At 48.0% G+C, this 14,961-nt stretch overlaps 1 protein-coding gene across 1 annotated transcript in view; it reads left to right on the top strand.

Moving 5' to 3' along the window:
* The first annotated feature begins 1,405 nt into the window (after window positions 1–1,405).
* The window catches only part of LOC140397950 (uncharacterized), a 56,480-nt gene continuing 42,924 nt past the window's right edge, over window positions 1,406–14,961 (top strand). Inside the window, exon 1 of the mRNA XM_072486204.1 lies at window positions 1,406–1,629. Within this exon, the coding sequence (XP_072342305.1) occupies window positions 1,578–1,629 (52 nt within the window). The 5' untranslated portion in view covers window positions 1,406–1,577. The remainder of the gene's footprint in view (window positions 1,630–14,961) is intronic.

The following is a 14,961-nucleotide window of genomic DNA, read 5'->3' as shown; positions in this document are numbered from 1 at the left end:
ATTGTTGGAGATTGGATGCTGTGGATAGTCAACAACCCGTGGACGCCGCACACAATTTGCTGGATGGTCGAATGTGAACTAGACTTGATTGTGGGCTCAGGCATTTGCTGAATGTCAATCCTTGTCCATGAAGGTTGGCATGAGGTGTTCGGTGCACACATAGATGAAATCTGTGCTCTGTGAGACCCCATCAATCAGCGAAAGAAAATAGTGTACGAAAAACATTGAAGCCGCTCCTCTGGTGAAAATGGCATTGCTGATACATCTGCAAACTGCTGATTGGCTGATTCTAATATCCCAGTCAGGAAGGGGAATCAAAGGCAGAAAGTCTGACAAAGATAAGTGTGAGGCCATTTTTTTTATTCATTCGCCAACATTTGTTGCCCCTCCCTAATTGCCCTTGAACTGAGGGTCTCGCTCGGCCATTTCAGAGTCAACCACATTGCCGTGGGTCTGGAGTCACGTGTAGACCAGACAAAGTAAGGCCAGCAGATTTATTTTCCGAAAGGTCATGAGTGAACCAGATAGGTATGATGACAATTGTTTTGTCGCTAGACATTTAATTCCAATTAAATGCAAATTTCACCGCCTGCCAAGGTGGGATTCGAACCCCAGGTCCCCGGAGCATTACTAGACCAGTGACAAGACCACTGTGCCACCTTATTGCTCAATGTATCATTTACAGCAGTGTTTTTCAAACTTTTTTACCAAGCGGCCATCCTTCGGCACCCAAGCCGGCTGACCTTAGCAACCCATGCCAGGTCTTAAAGGGGCCTACGCATTAAAGGTACATGTGTATACAGATATCATTCATCACAATACCGCAGGCCCGTGGGGACCATAATGTGAGTAGAACTGCTTGAACATTTTTTACAGCTATCAAAGAAGTTTGTTAAATCAAAACTCTTCATCCACATCAATAAATAATCCTTCAAAATGTTGGACAGATTTGTAAACTGAAGAATCGACAGGGCATAAATTACAATACCTTTCCTAAAAGTGGTTACACCTCTTTGACTTTTAGGGAAGGGAAGTTTACACAACAAATTGCTGTGATGTGGAATGCTTTGCCTGAAAGGCCAGTGGAAGTCGAAATAGCAAATTTCAAAAGCAAATTGGATAAAGACTTGCAAGGGGGGGGGGTGGGGGGGAGAAAAAAAAAGTTGCAGCTCTGCGAGCAAAGAGCAGAGATGTCAGATTAATTTGCAGCTTCATCAAAGAGCCAATACAACTTTATCACTTTACAATTCCATGAACCAGGTCGCAGGAAATGACGTAGCAATTTCTGAGTCTGGTCTCTGAACAGTGAGAGCTGAACGAGCAGTGGGATGTGGTTACTCGTAGAATCACACATATCTCTGAATTAACAGCCGTCTGTTACTCAAAGGCTCATCAGAGGGGTAGTTGACACATCCCAATGTATCATTTGAACCCTTTGATGCAAATTTGCAATTTCCAAATGTTAACTTAAAAAAAAAGAGATTTGTAAATGTTTCCAGCACTTGTTCCAATCAAATATTAGTGACACATATTTCGAAAAAGTCAGATTCTTATCTGAGGAAATTGAACTGGGAATCATGCCCGAAAACTCCTTTTTGATAACTATTCTCTTCTTGTGTTTAGCAGTAGGTAAGTTCATTTTAATTAACTCGTTTATTCGTTTTATTTACTCTTACAAGTCTAAAAACATCAGCTATTATTTTCCACAGGTGTGAAGAATGTGCTGTTTTTAATGACAATGTGGGGTGTTAATAATATTTCTTTCTAGGTCAGCACGGTGGCGCAGTGGTTAGCACCGTTGCCTCACGACGCCGAGGTCCCAGGTTCGACCCTGGGTCACTGTCCGTGTGGAGTTTGCACATTCTCCCCGTGTTTGCGTGGGTTTTGCCCCCATAACCCAAAAGATGTGCAGGCTAGGTGGATTGGCCACGCTAAATTGTCCTTTAATTGGAAAAATTAATTGGGTACTCTAAATTTAATTTAAAAAATAATATTCCCATCTTTCAATATTTATCGTGAAATGGGATAAAATGATCAAATCATACTTTGGTGGATGAACAAATTGCCGGAGAATGTTATTGACATGCCAGAGACCCACAGTAACTCTGACTGTTTTAAGTTGTGCCAGTGGAATCTCCAGAATATTTGGGATCTTGAAGCCGGTATTATTTTTAACACAGACGATTTTTAAAGTGATGCCTGTCTCCAGAAGCTGCACACAGAAATACATTTGATTTTGGGCTGTAAATGCTATGTTGCTCAATTTGAGAAAATTATATGTTTGTCTTTGTGGCTGGAAGGCTGTTTCCAGTGGATTGCAGAGGTGTCAGTACTAGGTCCCTTGCTTTTCCTGGTGTTTTTGCATACCTCAGGCTGGAGGGGACCACAGTGTGAGTAGAACTGCTCAAACATTTTTTAACAGCTATCAAAAATGTTTGTTAAATCCGATCTCTTCAATTGCATCAATAAAAAATCCTTCAAAATGTTGGATTGGGCAGATTTGAAAACTGAAGATTTGACAGGGCATTTTCTAACATTCGTTACAACGCTTTGAAATTAAGCGAAGGAACGTTTTACACAGCAGACTGTGCTGTGTTTTCATCGTCTTTCATCAATGATTTGGACTTACAGGCAAGGTGGCGAGATTGAGAAGTTTGCAGATGATACAAAAATCAGGGGGTGAATTCTCCGCCTTCCCAGCTGCGTGTTCCTCCGTTCCCTCCGCTGGCCGATCGGATGTCCCATTGTGGCCACCTCACACCGCCGGGAAACCCGTGGGCGGGAGTGCGCTGCCGGCAGAATGGAAAATCCCGCCAGCGGAGAATTCACCCCCAGCTGTTTGACAGATAGTGAGGGAGAGAGCTGTGGACTGCAGGAAGATGGTGCACTGGCCAGATGGGCAGAAAAGTGACAACCGTAATTCAATCTGGAAAAGTGTGAGGAAATGCACTTGTGAGGTGAAACAAGCAAGGCTCGGGAATATACAGAACCGGTAGGATACTGACAAGTGTAGAGGATTAGAGGGACCTTGTAGTGCATGTCCACAGATCCTTGAAGATAGCAGAACAGGTCGAGAAAGTTGTTAGGAAGGCATATGGAATATTTTCCTTTCTTAGCCGACGCATGGTCTAGCAGAGCAGGGAGGTGATGCTAGAACTGTGTAAAACACCCTGTTAGAATGTGGCATAGAGTTCTGATCACTGTATTACATGAAAAGTCTGATTGCATTACAGAGGGTCGAGAGAAGCTTTATGAAGAAGATGCCAGGAATGGAAAAGTTTAGCTGTGAGGAGAGATTGGCGAGGCGGTGATTGTTTCCTTTGAACGGAAGAAGCAGAGGGGTGATATAATTGAAGTGCATAAAATTATGGGGGCCGCCTGGATGGAATGGATAATGAGAGTCCTTATTTCCTTCAGTGAAGAGCTGAATAGTTATGGTGGATAGGTTTATGTAATTGGTGAGAGGGTTAGAGGGGGTTTTTAACTCAGAGTGTGGAGAGGGTCTGAAACTCACTGCCTGAAATAACGATACCGGCAGAATCCTTTGTTGTGTTCGAAAAGTCCTTGGATATGCACATGAAGTGATGTAACCTACAAGACCATGGACAAAATATTGGACAGCTAGATTAGATTGGATAGCAATGGCCCCAATGGGCCGAATGGACTCCTTTCGTGCATAGAATCATAGAATTTACAGTGCAGAAGGAGGCCATTTGGCCCATCGAGTCTGCACCGGCCCTTGGAAAGAACACCCTACTTAAGCCCACACCTCCACCCTATCCCCGTAACCCAGTAACCCCACCCAACCTTTTTGGACACTAAGGGCAATTTAGCATGGCCAATCCGCCTAATCTGCACATCTTTGGACTGTGGGAGGAAACCGGAGCACCCGGAGGAAACCCACGCAGACACGGGGAGAGCGTGCAGACTCCGCACAGACAGTGGCCCAAGCCGGGAATCGAATCTGGGACCCTGGAGCTGTGAAACAACTGTGCTAACCACTATGCTACTGTGCAGCCCCATGTTTTGACTAGCACCAGATTTAGTACGATCCGTGAGGGAAAAACCGTGCGCAATGAGTTGCTATGATCTGGTGATTCAGTAATAACTTTCAAATGGAATTTGATAAAAACTTGAAGGGGAAAAGTTGCAGGATCTCGCAAAATAGCAGGCGAGAGGGATTATTATTGGATAGCTCTGTCAAAGACTGGCGCATATAGTTCTGCACTGTACCATTCTATAAATCTAAGAACGTGTCATTATAATAGATAATTTTCCATTATTAATGATACACTTTGGTCAGAAGAACAGGGACAGGCAATGTCAAATAAAGGATTAATTTCTTAAGGGCTTACAGGAGCAGAGGGACCCGGGAGTGTAGGGCACAAATATTTGAATTTGGCGAGACCAGTTGTGAAAGTGGTTAATAAGATAAACGGGATCCTGCACTTTATAAATAGAGAGCACAAAAGCCAGGAGATTTTATAAAACCCTGGTTCAACATTGTATACATTGTGTCCAATTCCTGGCACCACAGGTTAGACTTCAGAGTGTGTGCAGAAAGAAATTTGATTGCAACGATAAATTGGAGAAGCTTCTGTAAGCAGCACGTGGTTAAGACCTGGAATTCTGTTGCGGAAGCAACTTAAATCATGACTTTCAAAAGGGAAATGGCTAATTATCTGAAAAGAATAGATTTACTGGGCTGTGGGGAAATGGTGGGGGAGTGGGACTATCAGTCACTCTTGTGGACAGCTGACACGCACACACTTTTCTGTAAACATTCTCTGATTCCATAATAGATACCAGCTTCCGATCAATCAACTGCTGTCATCTGGAAAAATGCCGAATCAAATTTAATTGTTTAGGAAGAGTTAAAAAATGGGCTTTAATTTTTCAACGATGCTTTTCAATAAATGACGCCTGAGAATTTAGAGATATTGGGTGCAATATTATGGCCACGCTGCACCCGGAAAGCGTCTTGCCGTGACGCAGCGTGGCTGATAGAAGCCAGGAGACCCTGCTCCTGTGCTCTACGTAGCTTGCAGCGCCTCACGAGATGTAACGCGATCTCCCGAGACGTTGCGATGTAAATCTCGCCCATTGTGGGTGGGATCACCTTTTAGCAAATCTGCATATTAAAGCAATACAGCTCGTATCACTTTAAAATGCAGTTTCCCCAGGTACTCGAGGCGTGGAATCTATCCCCTTTGCCTTGGAGACCTTGGGTGAGTGCTGTTCAGTACTGGTCTCCACAAATGGGGACTGGACAGAACGGCTCTTGTGGGAGTCTCCCAGGGGATCGGAGACCCCAGGTGCATGCCCTTTGGGCAGGGTGGTACCTGGGCACTGCTGGTGGTACCCTGGCGCTGCTGGTTCCATCCAGGCACCACCAGCCTGCCAGCCTGGCACCCAGGTAGTGCCACCTGGCACTGCCAATGTGCCAAGTTGACAATTTTTGCACTAATGTGAAGCAGAACAGTTAAAATACAGAGATCCACTATGCAGTAATGTCGCTGAAATCATTGAATATTAAGCTGTGCAGATCAAATAAAACCCGATTATTCCTTCAAGATAAACACATATAAAAGCATTTGACATACATGGAAATTGGTGAGAATCACATTTAGTAAGGGTCTTTACTCAACTATATTTTGCCCTGTAAACTTATTAAGTAAAACATTTGGAATTGTTGAAAACACAATTAGTCACTGAATCTTCTGGTCGTTCCCGCTGCCAGGATCTTCCAGTCCCGACGATGGCGGCGCCCCGCGGCGTGTTCCCCAGCAGCGTGGCCAGCGAACAATGCAAAAGCCTGCAGAGATCACCGTGATGAACCCAGTGTTGGCCAATGCCGAGCCGTCCGTGCCGCAGGAAAACAAGCCACGAGGTGGAGGTGGAAAATCCCGCCCCGTGTTCAGGTGGATGCAGGGGGAGGTCTATGGTGGGAAATCATTTTTTCCAATCAATGAACTGATTGGGGAAACACTGCTGCCCTGACCCTAACTTGCTCCAAGTCCTGGAGCACACCTACGCTCGCTGACTTACATTGTCACCTAGTTCAGCTGTACCATGATTTTAAAATTTTCCACACCGCCCCCAACACTTTCTCCACATTGGCAGCCCAGTAGCAACATGTCAAATTGGGCAGTGCAAGTCCCCCCCACTGTCTATCCCTCTGTAGGGCCCCCTCCGAATCCCCGGGGATTTCCCTGCCCAGATGAAACCCGATATAAGCCACTCAATACCCCCCCAAAAATGATTTGGGCAAAAATACCGGAAGACACCAAAATAAAAACAAGAGCCTGGGTTTGTTGTGATGGAGTGACCCCAGCCCGCCACGGACAATGCGAGGTTGTCCCACCTGTTATGGGCCAGGGTTTAGAGAACCCCAAAGGGTATCATGGAGTTCACCTGACCCACAACTTTTACTAGATTGTGGTACGGGGAGCACACGGCCCACTCTACAGGTGTGGTACAGCAGAAATGGAAAGTATTTTTAAAAGCAAAACAACGTTTATTCTTTGAACTCCAGCTAACCTTTTTAAAACATACAGTGAACATCTTAGCAACCATTAATTCAAATACAACCCCCAAAGACTACAACACTAAGTAATCCTTTAAGCTTTCCTTTTTAACATCCATACGACTTAAAAACAAAACCTTTATCAGAAGCACATCAGGTTCAAGTCACCACTAAAAACATTTATAATTCTGAATTCACCAAATGATCAAGAGATAGTCTTTTGATGGCAGAGAGAACAGCAGTACAGCTGCTTGGTCTGGCTTCAGCTCCAACACTGAAAACAAAACTAAAACACATCCTGCAGCCTGCTCAAAAATGAAAGTAAAAAGCTGACAGACAGCCCAGCTCCACCCACTCTCTGACATCACTGCAGTAGTAAACACCCATTTCTTAAAGGTACTCTCACTACAGATATTTATATACACACCCATTTATAAACACCCATTTCTTAAAGGTACTCTCACATGACACAACTTTGCAAGTCAGCGTTTACCCTACCCACTGGGCTGATAAAATTCAATTTATGTAGCTGCGGCCAATCCCACGCCATCTGGACGCCCAAATATCGAAAACTAGCCCCTGCCAGACGGAAAGGTAACCTCTCCCCCCCCCTCCCCAAGACTGCCCCCCCCCCCCCCCCGGGCAGCACAGTAGCATTGTAGGAGCACCACGGTAGCATTGTGGATAGCACAATTGCTTCACAACTCCAGGGTCCCAGGTTCGATTCCAGCTTGGGTCACTGTCTGTGCGGAGTCTGCACATTCTCCCCGTGTGTGCGTGGGTTTCCTCCGGGTGCTCCGGTTTCCTCCCACAGTCCAAAGATGTGCAGGTTAGGTGGATTCATAGATTTCATAAAATGTACAGTGCAGAAGGAGGCCATTCGGCCCATCGAGTCTGCACCGGCTCTTGGAAAGAGCACCCTATCCAAACCCACACTTCCACCCTATCCCCATAACCCAGCAAGCCCACCCAACACTAAGGGCCATTTTGGACACTCAGGGCAATTTATCATGGCCAATCCACCTGACCTGCACATCTTTGGACCGCTGAAGAACCATACGGACTTGAAATTTTAACTTTCTCTCCCCATAAACGCTGCCAGACCTGTTGAGTTTTCCAATATTTTCTGTTTTTAAACTCAAAAAGGAAACCATTTAGACCAGCACCATCCAGCAACATTGTACACAAGACCCTTCATTCAACGCACATTAATGAAAATCACTCCAAATTCTTCAGCTTCTTCAGAAGACCACTGTGCACTTCAAGTATACTGGATTTCACTTTCAGATTTCCAGAATTTACCCAGCTTTCCCACCTGGACCCATGCCCACCCCACATCACGTTACCTCACCTCTTTAGGAAGGAAGTTAGTGAAAATATGAGTGACAGGATATGACTTTTAGTAGTAATGACTGTTGGTGCAATGTATCAGTGTCCAGATTTTGGGTACACAGTCTTACATGTGGCCAACAGGGAGTACGGTACACAGTCCAAGTGATACCAGCACAGGAAGTCCCACCCATAACAACATGGGAATACTGGCACACAGTTCCACCATACCAACAAAAGAAATGTTGGCACACAGTTCCACCCATGCCAACACAGGGATACTGAACATGGTCCCAGCCATATCACCACGGGAATACCGGTACATAGTCCTACCCATGCCAACACAGGAATACTGGCACATTGGCCATGGTAAATTGCTCTTAGTGTCCAAAATTGCCCTTAGTGTTGGGTGGGGTTACTGGGTTAGGGGGATAGGGTGGAGGTGTTGACCTTGGGTAGGGTGCTCTTTCCACTGCAGACTCGATGGGCCGAATGGTCTCCTTCTGCACTGTAAATTCTATAATTCCTCAAGGTGCCGAGCACAAAGTACTCACTCTTCCCTAAATTTGTATGCAGAGAAGGAGCCAAGGTTCTTCAATATATTCATTCTGTCCCCCATCACTGGTTCGAGATCCCCCAAGTATAACAAAAGGTCACATGTATACAAGGACACCTTATGTTCCACCCCACTTCTAACAATTCCTCTCCACTTATTTGAGGCCCTCAGGGCAAGAACCATTGGCTCAATCGGCAGTACGAACAAGAGGGGAGACGTAGGACACCCCTGTCTCGTCCCCCTATGTAACCGAAATGACCCAAAGTTATGGCGTTGGTAAGAACGCTAGTAGAAGCAGCCTCGTACAACCACCGCACCCATGACACAAACCCAGGGCCCAGTCCAAATCTCTCCAAGACCACAAAGAGGTACCGCCACTCAACCCTATCGAATATGTTTTCTGCGTTCAGTGATACGGTGTCTCTGGTTCTGGCACCGCAGATGGGGTGAGAACCACATTGAGCAGTCACCCCATGTTGGACCACAGCTTACGGCCCTTTGTAAATCCCTTCTCTTCCTCCCCAACTACCTTTGGGAGACAGGGTTCCAACTCAGCGCCAGGACCTTGATCCAACGTTTTGTGTCGAAGCTGATGCCGGATTGAGAGAATCATGTGTTTGAGCCGGCAAGACTGGATTGTAGGTTTCGGAGATGGGAGGAGCGCAGGGTGATGGAAATGAAGGATATATTTTTGGAAGGGCGGTTTGTGAGTTTGGAAGAGTTGACGTAGAAATTTGGGATTCCGTGGGGTGGGGCCTTTGGGTATAGGCAGGTGCGGGACTTTGCAAGGAAGGCTTTCCTGACCTTTCAGTTGACACCTCCCCCCTCGTTGCTGGAGGCAGCGTTGCCAGTGATAGGTTGGAGGGGGGGGGGGGTCATCTCAGCGATTTACGGGAAGATTTTGAAGAAGGACATGGTGTTGCTGGAGGGGGTTAAGGCCAAGTGGGCGGAGGAGCTGCGGCCCGCATTGGGGGAGGGGTTGTTGCGTTTATTGGGGTGTTGGTTGGTAGACTGGGGGGGGGGGTTCTGTTGTTCTTGTTGTTTTGCATTGTTTTGTTTTATGTATAAAACTTCAAAATGTTAAAAACAAATTAATATATTTCTAAAAAACAAAAGCTTCGTGTCTACATTGAACAGTGAAATCGGGCGATATGACCCACACTCTGTGAGATCCTTATCCTGTTTCAGGAGAAGGGAGATGGATGCCTGCCTCAATCTGTCAGGAAGAGAGCCCTGCTCCAGGGAATCATTAAACATCCCCATCAATAACACAACCAATTTTTTCTAAAATTCCACCGGGAACGCAAACGGCCCCGGTGCCTTCCCCAGCTGCATCTTTCCGAAGGCTGTTCGAACCTCCTCCAGTCCCAACGGCGCCTCCACCTCTTTCGCAATTCCTCCCTCACCCTGGCTAACTTCAGATCCTCTAAAAACTCAGCCATTCCCCCCTGGTGGCTCCAACCCATGAAGCCTCTCATAAAAAAATTGAAATGCCGCATTCACCTTGCCAGGGGCGGACACAGCCGACCTTCCGAATCCCTAACTTGAATGATCTCCCTAGCAGCCCCCTACCACCTTAGCTGGTGAGCCAAATGATGGCTGGGCTTCTACCCGTACTTGTACACCACTTCCTTCAAACACCACGGCTGCCACACCACCCTGTCCATCGACAGCAGCTCAAACTGCATTGTAGCTTTTTCCGGTGTGCCAATAGTTCTTGAGTTGGGTCGCTCGCATACCTATGGTCCGCTCCCAGGAATTCATCCACTAACTTCTGTCGCTCCTTCCATCCATGTGTACCTTGCACAATATGATCTCCCCTCTAACCACCACCTTCAACGCCTCCCACTGAGCAGAGAGTGAGACCGTCTGGGCCAAGGCCGGCGCGAGTTAGCGCATGCACGCGGGTTCCCGTCTCCACGCCGGCCCCAGGCAATATGGCGGAGCCCTACAGGGGCCAGACGGGAAGAACATAGGCCCCCACGGAACTAGCCCGCCCGCCGATCGGTAGGCCCCGATCGCGGGCCAGGCCAACGTGGAGGTCCCGCCCCCCAGGTCAGATCCCCCCGCCCCCCCCCCCCCCTCCAGGATGGCCCCAGCAGGCAGCACGCAGCCCGTCGAGGCCCGGAGAATCACCGGGGAGGGGCTGCTTTCAGCGGCCCCCGACCGGTACGGCGGCAATCCCGCGGGCGCCCGAAAATCGGCGCTGGAGAATCGGCGAGCCAGCGTTGGGGCAGTGTGGCGCGATTCACCTTGCCAGTTGAGGCCCGTTGACGTTGGAGTGGCTCGCGCCACTTTTCACGCTGGCGTCAGAACTTGGTCGCAGGAGTGGAGAATCCCGGCCCCTATGTCCTGCATTCGACCCTCCTCCAAGTCCAGATCTACCAGGTGCGGGGCATGGTCAGAAACAATCACTGCCGAATATTCTGCCTTTTCACCCCGGGAAGAAGAATCCTACCCATGACAAAAATGTCCCGTCCACCCGCACCCAGGCCTTCCATAGCCTGGTCTGGTCCTGTACCTGCAGGTGAGTCTCCTGTAAGAACAGTGAAGTGTTGGGTACTCTGATACACAGATGAACCAACACGGTTGCGAATGGTACAACGCAGTTTTATTTCAATCAACTATTAACATAGTAAACTCTGGTACTCAGCACATGGTGAATGTCTGAGTGGCTGGCAATGAGCTCTGTGCCCTGAGCCGTCTCCTGCTCGAGTGCCCAGGAAGTGTCGTGTTCCTTGTTTTGTACTGTGTATGCTCTTGTCTGTGATTGGCTGTCGTGTTGTGCGTGTTGATTGGCCCGTTGATCTATCCATCATTATGTATGTATGTATGTGCTGTGATGTTCACCTGAATATCATGACAAACAGCACACCAGATCCCAAACCCTTTAAGTGAGAGGAAGTCCTTGCCTTTACACCCCCCCCCCCCCCCGCCCCCCCCCCCTCCAAGGCCTTGCATGTTCCAGGTGGCTAACCGTTCCGGGGCTTTCTCACCGCCCACCTCACCCTCGAGTCAGCCATTGCCATGGTGATAAATCATCCCCTCCTTACAAATTCCTGGGTCCCAGCCCTCCTGAGATGAGATGTTAGCTCTCCCTTTCTCCGCCCCCCCCCCCCCCTCCCCAATCCAGTATCCCCTCCCTCCACCCCTAGGCTTCCAGGCTACCTGTCACTCAGCTAAGCTGCTCCCCCCACCAAACAACGAGACCCGTTGTGCCCACCAAAACTGTTTTTCATGATTTTTCATGTGTAGGACAATCTGTCTGGACTGTACGCAGAACAATACTTTTCACTGTACCTCAGTACACGTGCCACTAAATCAAATCCAATCCAGTCCAATTAGTCACAGCCCCTCCCCCCATTCCACTCCCGTTCAGTAGCTACTCCTGCTTGCTGGTGAGGTAGCCCAACCCAGAATCCCCATCAAAAACGCCAACAAAAGCAACAGCCTAATCCCTCCTCCCCCGCCCTCCCCATCCAAGTGCCCAAACCCTCGTGTCGTTACAACACCACTCTTCCACTACCAGCACACGATCAAACACCCCTTTTATAGCCTCGCCATCCGAGAAACAATAAGAAGAAACATGAACACATTGCGATAAAACATCATTAACTCCCCCAACCGGTCTCTCATCCGCAAAGTCCCCATTAGCCCTCCTCAGAACGGTCCCCACCCCTTCTCTCTGGTGAAGGACCCTTGCCAGCTCCGGCACATCAAAGAAAAGGAGCGGAATTCTCTGTAGCCTGACGCCGGAACCGTGAACGCCGATCGGGTGGAGAATGGCCCCCGACTCCGGAATCGGGGCAGGTGACAGTCCAACGACGGTTTGCGATGCTCTCGTATGTAGTGTACCGCAGTATCGTTCCATACAAATCGGCGTTAACGGGTCGCACGCTGCGCGCAGTCGCAACCTCATTGGTGCATCATCAGCCGGCCCACACGCGATGGTCTGCCTCCGGTAGGCTGCGTTCTCGACAGCGCGGGTCACGTGTGGTCCCAGCAGTCGTTAGCCTGGTGTGCCATCTGCGGGGTGCGCTCTACACTGGTTCAGATGCAAGAGTTATACCATTTTCCAAAAATCAGTAGCCCACCCCAATTCTTGTATCTGTCAATTTTATCTTGACCAATGACGTTTACTTTAGGCAGCATGGTGACTGTGTGATCAGCTCATGATTTTGCTCCCCGCCAGCTGAGAGAACAACTCTGAGCCCTCCACTCCCTCCGGCAGCTGCACCATCCTGAGGTTCAGCCACCTCGACCTGCTCTCCAGGTCTTCCACTTTTGCCCTCAGGCTCTTGTTACCCTCTGTCATGATCAGCAACTCTGCTTCCAATGAGGCAAATTGCCTCTCGTGCTGTGACAAGGCCTCCTCCATGCCCTTCAATATCTCGCCTTGCTCTTTCACACCCTTCGAGGTCTGGCAGATGAAGTTAACTTTGGAAGAAGGAACTGAAGGCACTGTTGCTAAGTTTGCAAATGATACAAAGATCTGTAGAGGGACAGGTAGTATTGGGGAAGCAAGGGGGCTGCAGAAGGAATTGGACAAGCTAGGAGAGTGGGCAAAGAAGTGGCAGGTGGAATACAATGTGGAAAAGTGTGACGTTATGCAATTTGGAAGGAGGAATTTAGGCATAGACTATTTTCTAAATGGGGAAATGCTTCGGAAATCAGAAGCACAAAGGGACTTGGGAGTCCTTGTTCACGATTCTCTTAAGGTTAACGTGCAGGTTCAGTTGGTAGTGAAGAAGGCAAATGTAATGTTAGCATTCATGTCGAGAGGGCTAGAATATAAGAGCAGGGATGTACTTCTAAGGCTGTATAAGGCTCTGGTCAGACCCCATTTTGAGCATTGTGAGCAGGTGTGGACCCCATATTTAAGGAAGGATGCGCTGGCCTTGGAAAGGGTCCAGAGGAGGTTCACAAGAATGAAGAGCTTGTCATATGAGGAATGGTTGAGGACTCTGTGTCTGTATTCATTGAAGTTTAGAAGGATGAGAGGGGATCTCACTCACCAAAGAGAAGGAATTGGTGGATGTTGAGTCTGGAGAAGGGTGTGTAAATAGCTGGGTCACACTGAGATCCAAAAAGACGAGGTGTTGGGCGTCTTCAAAAATATTACGGTGGATAAATCCCCAGGGCCTGATGGGATTTACCCCAGAATGCTGAAGGAGGCAAGAGAGGAAATTGTTGAGGCTTTGACAGAAATCTTTGGATCCTCACTGACTTCAGGTGATGTCCCAGAGGACTGGAGAATAGCCAATGTTGTTCCTTTGTTTAAGAAGGGATAATCCAGGGAACTTCAGGCCGGTGAGCCTTAAGTCAGTGGTGGAGAAATTACTGGAGAGAATTCTTCGAGACAGCACCTACTCCCATTTGGAAGCAAGTGGTCATATTAGCGAGAGGCAGCACGGTTTTGTGAAGGGGTGGTCGTGTCTCACTAACTTGCTAGAGTTTTTCGAGGAGGTCACAAAGATGATTGATGCAGGTAGGGCAGTGGATGTTGTCTATATGGACTTCAGTAAGGACTTTGACAAGGTCCCTCATGGCAGACTGGTACAAAAGGTGAAGTCACACGGGATCAGAGGTGAGCTGGCAAGATGGATACAGAACTGGCTAGGTCATAGAAGGCAGAGAGTAGCAATGGAAGGGTGCTTTTCTGATTAGCGGGCTGTGACTTGTGGAGTTCCGCAGGGATCAGTGCTGGGACCTTTGCTGTTCGTAGTATATATAAATGATTTGGAGGAAAATGTAACTGGTCTGATTAGTAAGTTTGCGGACGACACAAAGATTGGTGGAATTGCGGACAGCGATGAGGACTGTCAGAGGTTACAGCAAGATTTAGATTGTTTGCAGACTTGGGCGGAGAGATGGCAGATGGTGTTTAATCCGGACAAATGTGAGGTAATGCATTTTGGAAGGTCTAATGCAGGTAGGGAATATACAGTGAATGGTAGAATCCTCAAGAGTATCAACAGTCAGAGAGACCTAGGTGTACAGGTCCACAGGTCACTGAAAGGGGCAACACAGGTGGAGAAGGTAGTCAAGAAAGCATTTGGCATGCTTGCCTTCATTGGCCGGGGCATTGAGTATAAAAATTGGCAAGTCATGTTGCAGCTGTATAGAACCTTAGTTAGGCCACACTTGGAGTATAGTGTTCAATTCTGATCGCCACACTACCAGAAGGATGTGGAGACTTTAGAGAGGGTGCAGAAGAGATTTACCAGAATGTTGCCTGGTATGGAGGGCATTAGCTATGAGGAGAGGTTGACTAAACTTGGTTTGGTCTCACTGGAACGATGGAGGTTGAGGGGGCGACCTGATAGAGGTCTACAAAATTATGAGGGGCATAGACAGATAGTCAGAGATTTTTTCCCAGGGTAGAGGGGTCAATTACTTGGAGGCATGGGTTTAAGGTGCGAGGGGCAAGGTTTAGAGGAGCTGTACGAGGTAAGTTTTTTACACAGAAGATAGTGGTGCCTGGAACTCGCTGCCGGAGGAGGTGGTGGAAGCAGGGACGATAGTGACATTTAAGGGGCGTCTTGAGAAA

The sequence above is a fragment of the Scyliorhinus torazame genome, chromosome 21 (assembly GCF_047496885.1).
Source record: "Scyliorhinus torazame isolate Kashiwa2021f chromosome 21, sScyTor2.1, whole genome shotgun sequence".
NCBI lineage: Eukaryota > Metazoa > Chordata > Chondrichthyes > Carcharhiniformes > Scyliorhinidae > Scyliorhinus > Scyliorhinus torazame.
This window is presented reverse-complemented; position numbering and strand designations above follow the sequence as displayed.